This window comes from Patiria miniata, unplaced genomic scaffold, assembly GCF_015706575.1.
Source record: "Patiria miniata isolate m_02_andy unplaced genomic scaffold, ASM1570657v1 HiC_scaffold_12, whole genome shotgun sequence".
Taxonomy (NCBI): Eukaryota; Metazoa; Echinodermata; class Asteroidea; order Valvatida; family Asterinidae; genus Patiria; species Patiria miniata.
Window position 1 is genome coordinate 2,066,992 of NW_024037050.1, and position 13,272 is coordinate 2,080,263.

The 13,272-nt window shown below is 41.9% G+C and overlaps 2 protein-coding genes across 2 annotated transcripts; both read left to right on the top strand.

Annotated features, from left to right (window-relative positions):
* The first annotated feature begins 4,713 nt into the window (after nt 1-4,713).
* On the top strand, nt 4,714-5,970 carry LOC119745039 (snaclec alboaggregin-A subunit alpha-like). The gene has a single exon (XM_038221267.1). It carries the CDS (start codon nt 4,978-4,980, stop codon nt 5,482-5,484), a length of 507 nt encoding a protein of 168 aa, XP_038077195.1. The 5' UTR covers nt 4,714-4,977; the 3' UTR covers nt 5,485-5,970.
* A 2,616-nt stretch (nt 5,971-8,586) lies between these two features.
* LOC119745049 (aquaporin-12-like) lies at nt 8,587-11,493 on the top strand. Its single transcript, XM_038221275.1, has 4 exons — nt 8,587-9,181; nt 10,399-10,549; nt 10,773-11,042; nt 11,176-11,493. Exons 1-4 carry the CDS (start codon nt 8,996-8,998, stop codon nt 11,379-11,381), a joined length of 813 nt encoding a protein of 270 aa, XP_038077203.1. The 5' UTR covers nt 8,587-8,995; the 3' UTR covers nt 11,382-11,493.
* The last annotated feature ends 1,779 nt before the right edge of the window (nt 11,494-13,272 follow it).

Below are 13,272 nucleotides of genomic sequence, written 5' to 3' on the forward strand. Positions count from 1 at the left end.
AAATCTTGAACTGACTGAACTTGTCATTTCTCTCATTTAGACACTTGTAACCACCTTAAAAGTAATTGTCCCGCCGTGAAAAAGCAGAGTCGTTCAAAGAAACAACAAATATATCCAACAGTTTGTTTTCAATTAGATAAGCTATCTCCGAATTAGTCCGACGGTTAATAAAGCAATACTGAAAACATTCCAAGGATACTCTTGTAAATGACACCGGTGGTGAGATTACATTCTACTAATGTAACCTACGGGCTTATTAAAATAACTACAACAGACAAAATGTGTTGCATTATAAGGGATGCGACCGAACTAGGGCGCTGTTGGATCGAAAAATGAAATTGAAATATCGACACGAAACTTTCACACGTTTTTGTTTTTGTTAATCCGTATTAATACAAACATGTTTTTAAACACTGTGACCAATCAATGTCTTTTTAGCGTAAAGTGAAAGTGAAGGTTATGCGTAATGTTTTGAAACGTTGGTTGACAGTTATCTTTTTCTTAATAGATAAACGCAGTCATTTCCTCCTGAAGTATCCGGGACTTAATCAGATCATTTAAACAGGCATACTTAACTTTTCGATGTTAAACTCAATGCAAAGTACTGTATAGTTTGATTTTTTGACTGAGATGTATTTTGAAAATGAATAAATAAATATAGGGCCATGAAAGTGTTATGTTCGAATATATATTGGAATATTGGCAGCTGTAATTATTATGATACAATGTTCAATTGAATGATGTAATGAAGAGTGGAATAATCAACCATATAGGTATTTTCTGCCTATAGACACTGAAAAAGTATGGAGTAAATTTAACATGCATCAATTGGTATCTATACGACAACACCAATTTACACTGCTATACAAAAAGTATGCATACGTAGATACAAAAATTGGTGTCAAATTTAACACCGCTGTTTTTGCAGCGTATAACGGACTCGCGCTACGCGCTCTATGATCTTTAGTATAACCAACTAATGGTTTAGCACTGTGAATTTCCGAAATGACCAAGTTTTGAACGAAATAAAATCATGCTATAAATGCATTCTATAAGAACGCAACAACAAGTTTTAGCCATGGCATGAGCATTTCATGCAAATAGCCATAGCAAGGTGCAAAGTCTCAGTGTTTATATAGGCCTATGCAAAGAGATAATGTTTACATATATGATAATTTATGTTCAGTAAAATTATTTAATAAGTGAAGAGACAGATGTTTCATATAGTTGAATGCTTTGAAGTTCAACAAACTGTTTAGAAAAAGGCCCAATGTTTGGGTTTTTTTCATGTAAAAGGCGCAAAAGCAAACACCCTCTCCGGAAAACTCTGTCATCAAAGGGTTGCAGATGCCCGATATGGGAAAAGTAGAGTTTTTTTTCGTGAAAATAACATAAAAGCATAGGCGTAGCCAGCGGGGATCGAGGGGTGGGGGGGGGGGGGGGGGGGGTAAAGGACGGTATTTACCCCCCCCCCCCATATTTTGTAAAGACTGCCTTTTTCCATTCAAATGCCCTTTTTCAACGGGCTTACCCCCCCCCCCCCCCAATAATTTGTATAAAAGTGCCCTTTTTTACGAAGTGCCCTTTTTTTTCTGAACAAGTGCCCTTTTCAAAAAAGAAGTGGTGCCCTTTTTTGTGGCATCTGCCGTTTTGGGTGCCTTTTTCAGAATTGCGCACATGTATCGCCCTGAAAAGCACCATATATTGGCCTTTTGTGTGCATAATTGTCGGTTTTGAACAGCGCCCCAATGGACAGGTGGTACCAGCCCCCCCCCCCCCCCTTTTTTTTGGATTTTACGGAGGCCAAGTGTCCGGAGAAAAAAAAACCTGTCCACATTTCACAATGGATGTGCAAGTGCCCTTTTCAAAACATTTTACTCCCAATAAAAATGCCCGTGCTACGCCCCTGAAAAGAGCTGATAATTATGTGAAAGAGCACAAGGAGAACAACTTTTATTACACAAATAGCCGCATCAAAAGAGGACGCTATATCAAAGCTTAAAATTCGAATCCGACATAAAAAAAATAATAATAACAGTTTATATAAGAGAAAATTGAAAATGGTGTTGCAAAAAAAACAAAAAATAAACTGAAGACCAGGACAAGTACGTGTAATTATCACTTAGGTTTATGGCAGTCGATTTACAGGTCTGAAACCCCAGTGGTCTCGCACCACCAATGCCTACTTTATGGAACTTTCATGTTCGTTCAATAGAGGGCGCGCCACATAAATAGTGGTCTCCACAAAGCATGCATCTCCACGGATGATGCTGCGCTTTTGAGAAAACGATCAAACTCGTTTTCGAGCAACAACTCAAGAGATACAAGATTTATTAAATTGAATGTTGTTATTCACAACGTGCAGTACGTGTTTTCGCGATCATTCGTCCATGCCTTCTCGAAAATATTCATTTTCTTTCCAATTTGTTCATATTTATATGAAATCATAACAACAAAGCACCAAGTACACGATATAAATCCATTTCTAGCCAATTGCAGTATCGAATCAGGATACAGGAAGAAAGTTTCCTATCCAGGGCTTATTATTGGAAACGACGTTGGAAATAAAGTAAGCACTGGGGACGAGGTTGGTGCACTGTTGCTTTTGATTGCCAGATCAGTGACCATTTTATTCGCGTGAGGAGGAGTACTATTATTTTTAAAGGCCAGTTTTCCATGAGAAGGGCACAATTTCAATGTTGCGAGCGGGGCACAAATAAAATTGTGCTTTCGAGGAGCAATTTTTCTTCTCAAGAAGTTATCGTGAGATGCACTATTGTTTTTGATGGCCAATTTTCCATCTCGAGAGGGGCTCAATTTTATTATTGCGAGGGGCTATTGTGCTTTCGAAGGGTAGTTTTCCATCTCGAGAAGGTGCACAACGTGTTAATGCGAGAGGGGCACTTGTGTTTTCGAGGGGCAGTTTTGCATTACAAGAGAGCAGACAATTTTATTTGACATTTTTTATTTCATACCTGTGCGTTTGGGGGGCACTTTTGTTTTCTCTAGGGGGCACATTTACAACCGCGAGAGGGGCACTTTTGTTGGCCTGGGAAAATCTGAGGGAAAGTAACACCCCCCCCCCCCGGTTCAGCTGCCCCTGACTCAACCTACAGTCAAGGATGTCCACTAGATGTGAGAGTGCTCGCTTCAGCTAATCCTAGCTGGTCATTTCTATTTTTGGCGATAATATTTTGCTCAGAGGTGCACATTCGTCCGGAGTTCTCCTAGCGATGATAGTAATCCCGGTCCCATCAGCAGTTGATATGACAAGGAATATCACAGAAATTCGACAAAGACTGGAACCAATTACTTAAACCACAGCTTGTCAATGTTTTGATTGAGGGGGTTGAAATTATAAGTATATACATGTACCCGATTATACAATGCATCTTTTCAAAAAATTGAACAACTAGAGCAAGGTAAAAAGTGCGCGAGAGGGGTTGGGTAAACTTGACGTATTGACGTTGAAGGTTTACGTCATTTACACGTGACTGGAGTAAAACCCGATGCAGCATTTTTTGTGTAGCGTTTTATCCAATAGGCTAAACGTCCACATTCATTTTTTTATGACCTAATTGCTGAGTAAAATTGTGTGCAATTGGATTTTTTTCTCTGAGTGGGAAAACATGTCGGTTCAAGTGTTCACGATCAAAATGGGCGCTTTGTCATTCCCTAAAAAGCTTTGCGCGTCAGTGCATGCAGGTAGCAAAATTCGATATGCAATATCGGGATAGTTGGTGGCTGTACCAGCAGTGTGATATACATACCATGTCAACCGTGGTGTCGTACCAATCAAGTGTCGACTCACGGTTTCTTCGTAGTTTATCGCAATTTTGTTTGTTTGTTTGTTTGTTGTTGTTTTTTATCGCAATTTTTCTTTTCTTTTAAATTAGGTCAAGTTGTTGACGCAGTGACCTGTTCGGTAGGCAGACGTCACATGGTCGAATTCCTTAAGAACCTGTCATTTTTATCACTTCATCAGACATTCAAGAGTTGGGCAATTGCAAAAGTACTTTGAACACACCGGCAACGAAAATGCATACACGCGACTGAAGATCTGTATACTGTGTACAAGCCTAGGCCTTATATAAACAAAACTCTGAGCAACCACCTTCTGAAGATTGTCACTTTAACATCAATATTTTCCCAAACATAAATGTATAGAGACAATGCCCCATGTCAGCTCATCGATTATGATGTGAAACATGCTAATTTATAATCTACCCTTGTGGGGCCTTGTCGTGTAAAATAAAATCCTACGATAACATACAAGACAGAAAACCTGTTGTCAGGCCGCAAATGCATTTAATACTCTCAATAGACATATAAGGAATTTTAAAAAATGCAAAGTCGTTTTCCCCATTATCGTCAAGTAAAAGGCCTCGACGAACTAAATGACGCCAATCATGTCATTGCCAAAGCTGCAACTGCAAAAGGTCTATAATGTCATGATAATACCATTTGATAAAGTCTGATCGGGCTTCCCAGACAGGGAATCGATCGGTCATGCATGCAGTGAGGCAGCCGCAAAGCTTCTCGTTAAACTAATGAACCCCAAGGGCGCATATAAACGAGTTGTTACTGTTCACGTATCAACTCAGAACAAGGCCCATGAGCCGCCCAAATCAAGATACCCTGGATTGATACGCTGGGTCGACCAAGCGAAGCTGCTCTGCGTGTTCTTGCGGCCGAGTGAGTTATTGAGTGACGTATCAACTAATACCATAGCCATTTAGCAAATTAACGAGGTTTGGTACGAGGATCCTCATTGGCCTACCACACCCACGCATGCGTTCAATTATTAAGCGCGTTCCCCACTTCGCGCGTTGCGATCCCCACCACGACAAATCGGACTAATATAGTATCAAGCTCTTCACGCGCTTTGCTCATTTACCTCATGCCATCTCGTGAGACGGTTCGCTTTAGTATCTTTTACCAAAGACGCTTGTTTCGCTTACATAAAAAGTCCTGTACATGTGCAATCATAATATGAGGAACCGTATCCATCTGTTGTTTCTCCTAAGTGTCCGGATTGGTGTCGTGACTGCACTCTGTAACATATGCCCTTTCCAATGGACACCGTTTGGAACAAACTGCTACCGGCTGTACAAGGAAGGGCTGTCATACGACATGGCGGAGCAAAACTGCCTGGATTTGTCGACGTACCGCAAGGAGGCACACCTGGTGTCGATCAACAGCCAAGAGGAGCTCGACTTCATCACGCAGCTCGTGAGCAACGTTTACAGGGGGCAGTGGAAGGAGATTTGGATCGGGATGCGTCTGGACAGCACGGCGCAGACGGCGACGTGGGAAGACGGCAGCGATCCCACGGCATTCTCCTACTGGTATGGAAGCACCACTACACCGGTTCGGTATGGATACGGGGATTGCACATTGTACACCATCTCGACGGATAAGTGGCATCCGTGGTGGAACTGCAATGCGAATGTACCCTCGGTCTGCAAAATAGATCAGGATTAGATTATTATGGAGAACACCCTGCGAGTGACAATATGGCACTTGGGAACAAAATATGATTTAATTGAATAATCCATGAATGTTTTAGCGGAATTGCACGCACACCATGAGCTCGCCACAACAGCGACATTTCAAACAGTGTTATTTTCGAGTTCCACCCGGATTTTTTTAAATTTTAATTAGAAGCTATTTTAATTAGAGGCTAAATGCAAAAGTTGCTTTTGAATGAGACATCAAACGAGGAAACCTGGGTTCCGAGCGAACTGCTGAAGAAGTTGACTTGTGAAATTTCGAGCGCACCAAAAGAGCCGACAATGACTTTCAGTATTTGCTGCCAAACATTTTGACATGTCATCCAATGCAGGCCGATACACTTTCCAAATGGAAGGGACACATTCTCATAAGAACGAAATTAAACGGGCAGATGAAGTACACTTTCAATATCGAAAACGTCATCATGACAGAATAAATCTGTCTAATATTTTTAGAGTCTGAAAGGTAGGTGTAGGGCGGTGTGACCCTTAGGTGGTGGGTCCGCCCAGGGGCAGTGCGTCCTGAAATCCCCGAAATGTCCTGCTTTGGATTGTTTACTTATCCCATATCAAACATTTGGTTGAAAGGAAACCAACCGAATGTTTTACCGCTCCCGAGGAAAAACGGGAACCACCCCGGATGTTTACATCGGATACGACGGAGTATGCGCATACGTTTTTCATGTCGTTTTCATTTAATATACGATACACGTTGTGTTTGTCGCATAAATATTACACACTGCACCAATGCCAAAATGTGGTTTTTACACGTCCGCAAAAGGCGAACACTTTACGGCTGAAATCACAACTAGCACGAAAAGCCGACTTTTGGGGGGTCGCAAAAGTGGACCCCGAATTCGTTCTTGCACTTAATATCACAAAAACGCAAAGTTTTTAAAGGATAGTTGACTTTTGTGTGGATGTTTACTTTTGAATGTTCTTTCCGATTAACATCTTTCCGATTCCTTGGTAATTAGCTCATCAACATTTAGAAATAAACAAGCATCCACTCCACAAAAATGGTTTGCGATTCAAATGGATTTGTAAATAAGGCAATGGAACAAGACTTAAATGACGATTAAAATTAAAATGTAAATATGCATAAACACTTCAAAGACCCATTGATGAAATACATTAAATATCATTGGAATTGTTCTTGGAGTTTATGGTTGTTGAGAATAAGTCTATTTGAAATGATATAAAACCATTCCTCAAACCTAGGTGGCAAAGGTGAGAGTTATTAAAATAAAAGTGTTTTGTTTATCCTCAACAATGACTAGAAAACACACCGTTGTGTAGACTAGTTCAAGAAGCCTCACGTGACATTTATCTTCGATTCCTTTTGCGAGTTAAGGGTCGGAGAGTCACATTGGCTGACGCCACCCGCCGTGTTTGGGGTTCACGGCTTAATACGTCCCCTGTGCAAACAAGGAATCGTTCACTCCACCTCCTTCTCTGATGATTAATTAATCGTCAATTAATGATGACCCAAGATAAACTGTTTGCTTTTATATACCTGACTTACCTGGGAAGAAATCACATTGGCATATTAACGTGCACACGTACGTTAACTACATGTATAATATGGCATACTTCTGCTTTTGTGGGAATTTGGAATGACCAATTAATCGAATGTTCAAATTATTTAAATTGACTCAGCCCTAGCATATACATGTATAATACATGTATGCTAGACATGCACAATCTGCCAGCTTACTGCGCGTCATGTCACGGCGAAGCACGGGGGTCGGTGGGGGAGGGCGACTGGGGGCACAGACATCCGGGGGAGGGGGGGGGGGCACGTGCCCGTATGCCCCCGTAGTTAATGCGCCACTGCTCGGCTTAACAGCCATGTGGTTGCAAAGGCCGATTTCCAAAGGTTACATAATACTTTATTTCGAATAAAACAACATGCACACGGACAAGTTGATGTTCGCAGGCGAAAATGCTTTAAAAATCAATTTCTGCCGTTTGGAAGACCGTATCTTCATGCAACTTTCAGGGTTTGCTTCCCTAATGATCATGCAACTATGTGCTAAAAATCGATTTGATATGGTCAGTACCATTTTCTTTGAAATTGGAAAAATAGGCTTGGGTACGTCAATTTATCAAAGCTGTAGCTGGTGTTTGTAATATCTGTCAATCTTTTCAAGCCTCACGAATATTTTTAAGGTTCCTATCCATGGTGTGCAGTAAATATCACCCTTTTCCCCGGCTTCCATTGGTCGATACCGAAACCCACACGAAGTCACGCCGAGTGGACTCAACACCCCCCCAACCCGCATTTTCCTGGCGCACCGCACACCCTCCGCCCCGCCAGTACCCTCTATAGGTCCGCCCATGAATTTGACTATAATGTAGAGATACCTTCTTTTTTTATCGCGAGAGGGGCACTGTTGCTTTTGATGGCCAGCTCAGTGACAATTTTATTCGCGTGAGGAGGAGCACTATTATTTTTAAAGGCCAGTTTCCATGGAGAGGGGCACAATTTTACTGTTGCGAGCGGGGAACTAATAAAATTGTGCTTTCGAGGAGAAATTTTTCATCTCAAGAAGGTGCACAATCTTGTTAATGCGAGAGGGGCACTTGTGTTTTTTGAGGGGCAATTGCCATTGCAAGAGAGGAGACAATTATATTTGTAGCGCCTTGTAGCAAAGTGCCTCGAACATACATTTTGCACTATAATTGTCATTGCAGATTTTTTTTCGCAAAGTTTTGGTTTTATTTTGGGGACTCGATTCTATTAGCCTTCGCTCGAGTCAAGTGGAATCTTAATTCTAATGAAGGACTCGAGATTTGCTCGCAGTGACTCGAGTCGACTCGAGTCATACTGCTTACTTAGAGTCCATGTCCATTTAAGGAAAAATAAGACCAGATTTCATAGGAGTCCAAATTCCATATGACACCGGTATACGCGGAAGCGAAAGCTAAGCGAATTTTATGACGTCACAATTATTGAAGTTTCAATTGTGATGTTCGTCGTTACCTGTAACCTCCATGCTGTAACGATTTCGCTTTGCATTGAAGCATGAACAGGCTCTATGTTAAAGGCCTACATGTACATTGTAGAATCGATTCCTCATTGACAACGAACGATCAAAGTCCAGATATTTATATGCGTTTTTATAGTACTGACTGACAGTCAGATCACGAGTATTTAAATAACACCTGTTGCCGGGATTATTCAGCCCATCTGCCTGCCATCAAACAATGTGCGTGTATATTTGTCTATATATCGAAGTACGGGAGATGTGATGGAACTTAATGTCAAATAACTATACAACTGTGCGCTGCGCAGTCACTGAACCACCCCGAATACTTCTGTCAATGCGAAATAGACATCGACTTTTTTTCTCTTCTGTGTTACATCATCACCTATCGACGGAGATATCGTCGAAGCGTGACCAAAGATTAAGCGGGTAGTCTTCGTTATTTGTTATCCAGTATAACTGATTTAGTTCATCTATGGTGTATCGTCTGACATGGCGGAGCTGCCAGGCGGTTACGGGGCCGTGTTGTTTGCTCTCCTCGCTACCCTAATATGCGCCGTCGCTCGCCGTCTCATCAGGCGATTACCAGCGGGGGGCAGCGCACGAAGGTATGCCGGGGAGATCGTGTGTACGTTCCAGCTAGTCACGGGAATGCTGGAAGGTGATGTGGTCATGGAGGTAAGATACTGAACAGCAAGCAAGGAGAACGATATGGATGGAGGGAACTACATGTATTAATTTTGGAAGGGGGGGTCCGGATACGGGTCAACGACCTGTAGGTTTCGGACGCGGACATCCAGGATATTCTGAAACCTTCTTATCTCGTTCCCAGACCATTTTCATTAAACTCTCGAGCTTGAAGTAGTTTCATGTAACATCAGCAACCCATACGTACTAATGAAAAGATGTTTTCATCTGCTGACGTTATGACATTAAAATCTGCCAAATAGTCATTGAAAAGTACATTAGTCGTTAAGACCGTGGGCCGTGTCTTATGGTGAGGGCGCTTTAAGATTGCACAAAAAGGGCTCTCTGCACTAAATGGAGCCTGTGCGCCGAGTGCTCTCCGGTGGTTCTAAACACTGTTTTTGTTTTGTTTTACCAATACCAGAAACCAAAAGAAGTACCAAGTTGCCCCCTTGACTACTTCTGGATGCGCCTCTGATCGGGGTTGTGAACGGTAGTACGCACGCCGCATGATGGAGAAGGACGCATTTTATAAGAAGCATTCGGGAACAAATTTGGGGCTATATAGGCCTTCGAAGTTCCTGTAGCTCCTGTATATTTTTTTTACCAAAAGGAATGCCAGTACCTTGATGCCTTTTTGAAACGAAATCTCACTGATTAAAATTGTCAGTCAGTGCAGACATTTTGTTTGCAAAAAATAATAATTAGGATTATTTTTTCCAGTAATAACAGGTACTTTTTACGACTGAAATAATTTCTTCTCTGACTATAGGTCCAGTAGAGTGTTGCTCATATAAAGAGATATAAGCATCGGCTCAGAAGAATGTTCCCCACAAGAAAATCTTGTGTTGTCATTTCACCAGACCCACATATTATTCTGCACCTCGGTTGTTTTCAGGGCGAAGTTGCACATCGCCAACAGTGCGGTGCGCCCGATCAAGAAATAATCATCACACACTATAACGGAAGATCCGTTACTGAGATTATGAGATGGGCGCTCCCGAGTTTAAAGGGTACATACAAGGAGAGACTAAATTCAATCGAAATAAACTTTTCATTTAAGAATGCGTTTCATTAGGTAACGCGCGTGAACACATGCATGTGATTGCTTTCACCAAGTTAGTTTTACCTCCTGACGGTTAATCAACACCATTATTTGTTTTTGCAGTAACTTAGCCATAGCCATTCCCTTTCTCTTCTGTCATCAGGAGAACGGCTTGGTGGCCTATGTTGTCTACCTGTGGTTCCTCTTTGTACTTCTTGGCTTCACCTTCGATAAGGACTGCACAGCTAACCTGGGTCTGGCCTGGCAGGCATGGTTACGTGGGGAGGTCGATGCCATGGATGCCATCAGCACATGTAAGACCAGGTCACCTATTTCTCATCTATATAGTCGTATGCCTGACATTATTACGACAACCATTCCGTTAACAACTGAAGCATGCGCTGTGTTCAATGACTATATACTTGGTTGCATGAAAAGTAATAGGGCATGAAACATAACTGATTTAATTCCTCACTGCAAGCTGTTTTGTCTTTTCAACCAAATTACAATACTGTCCTTTTCTGTTCTTTATCGTAGCTTGCTCCCAGGTACTTGGAGGCCAGCTCGCCTTCCCGTACGCCAAGCGTCTCTGGCGTACCGCCCCCACGGCGCGTCACGGCATCAAGTGGCAGGCCATGATACAGGAGCAGTGCAACTCTGCGCTACACGCCTCACTGCTGGGCGGCGTAGCGGCAGAAGCCCTGGCCACTCTGTTGTACTTCGCCGCCAGGAAGTACCTGATGCCGCGAGGCAAAATGAGGAGCATTGCCTTCGATTCTGCCGTCCAGGTTGTCATTATCGCATTAGGTAAAGCATGGGTAAAGTCATCTCCTTCGAAAGACTCATTCTAGCATCTTGGAACCAGCTTGAAAATTAATGACTGCCTCGCTTAAAAAAAGGAAAAGATTGATGTTTTCGTTCCATTTTATACATTGTATAGGTGCAGAGTGGACCGGGATGATGTTTAACCCCGCCCTAGCCTCGGCCTTGACCTTCAACTGCCGCAATCACCCGGTAGGCGAGCACCTATTGGTCTATTGGGTGTCACCGCTGGCAACCATTGCTCTCTTGCATGCTGTGACGACGCGGGGACCAGTCAAATCTGTGACTAACGGGACCAAGAAAGCAGAAGCCAAATCGTCCTGACTTTGAGAACAGGAACGGTAACGCGCCAACGGCACAAACCGAAATTGTAGCCACAAAGTAACGATGTTTGATACGGCCTTTATAATTATGTATACAGGGTGAGTCCAAAAAAGCGAAACCCAAATGTCGGGAATGTTGTTTCAGTAAAGTTCTGCAAGTATAGCACTTTGAAAATCTAGGATATAAAGGCCCAATTCATAAGCTTTCCTTGAGTACAATTAAGAATCATTCAAATCACTCATACACTTTTAAAGTTACGGAATTTTATGCACAACCACTGTTTTACAGCTCTGTCCACGGATCACAAAAAAAGGTGTGCGTTCTTTAAGCAAAACGAAAACAATTCACACACATCCCTATGTGATTTGTTTTCGGTTTGCTGAAGAACACTTACTTCTTGTAATCCGGGGACAGAACTTTAAAACGGTGGTTGTGTTTAAAATTCCGTAACTTGAAAAGTACATAAGTCATTTAAATGATTCTCATTCTAAAAGAAAGCCTATGAATTGGGCTTTTGTATTCTAGATTTTAAAAGGACTACATGCAGAACTTCACTAAAACAATGGTTTCGACATTTGGGTTTCGCTTTTTTAGACTCACCCTGGGTAGAGTGCTTTTATACGCAATATGACCAGAGGCAACTTGTTAACAGGGTAACCAGTAATTACTATAAGAACATTCATTCATGCGTTTAATTGTATTGAATCTGGGGATCAGATCATTTCATTTTGAGGAAAAAGAAATGACAAATCTGTAAAGATAAGCCTTCGACAATAATAATAACCGTAAAAAAATTTTTAAATAGAAGCGTTTATATACAGTACTTGAAAATTTTTGTTAATAATCTTTTGATTTCCTAGCTAAACCGCGACTTTGTATTACGTGTAACCTTAACATAGCCTATATAAGCAAAGTTCTCTAAGTTCTGATATTTGTTAAGAGTGAATGTATTTTCAACTGTAGGACCTATACTACTTCTCAGGTTTGCATGTAAAGCTGCAAGGAAAATCTATATTTGTCGACATGCAATTTATGTATACAATTATGACAACTTTAAATAAATTACAGTGCAGAATTATGCTGCTTTGCAGCGTGTTTCATTCACTTATAGTAAAGGTATTCCGTGCAAAATGTGACCATTATTGTTGTTACGCAAATAGTTTCACGTCCTATATAGCTGATTGACAGTCAGAAAATGGACGGAGCAGGAAAAATCCATTGGAATGAGCACAGCCAGCCCTTGCACAATACTTCACGTGATAAGAACCAACGAATGCTCAGTGGCGTAGCACGGTCATTTTGCTTGGGGGGGGGGGGGTGTTTAAAATTTTGCGAAAAGGGCACTTGCACATCCGTCGTAAATGTAAGCACTTTTTGGTACATCTGTCGGTGGGGGCGTTGTTCAAAACCGACCATTTTTTCACACTAATGGACAATATATGGGGCTATTCGGGGCGATAAGTGCGTCAAATTAAGGGGGGGGGGGAAGGCACCCGAACAGCCGCTGGCACAAAAAGGGCAACAATTCTTTTTTTTTTAAAAAGGGCAATCGTTCAGAAAAAGAGCACTTCTTAATAAAAAAAAAAGGGCACTCGTACAAAATTATTGGGGGGGGGGGGTAAGCGCTGGGGAAAAAAGGGCATTTTATTGGAAAAGGGCAGTCTTTCAGAAATATTTTTTTTTTGGGGGGGGGTAAATACCCCCCCCCCCCCCCCCCCCCTGGGTACGCCTATTATGATTTTCACTGTCATAGCCCAGAGGTGCCCGCACAAAACAAGGAAAGCATACTAGTTGGTCCCCGAGCACACAGACTTCTATTTACTTGTCATGATTCAGAATTATTCGCTGCACTAGCTTATTGCAAGCAAGCATCTGGTGTTGCGAGTCGATC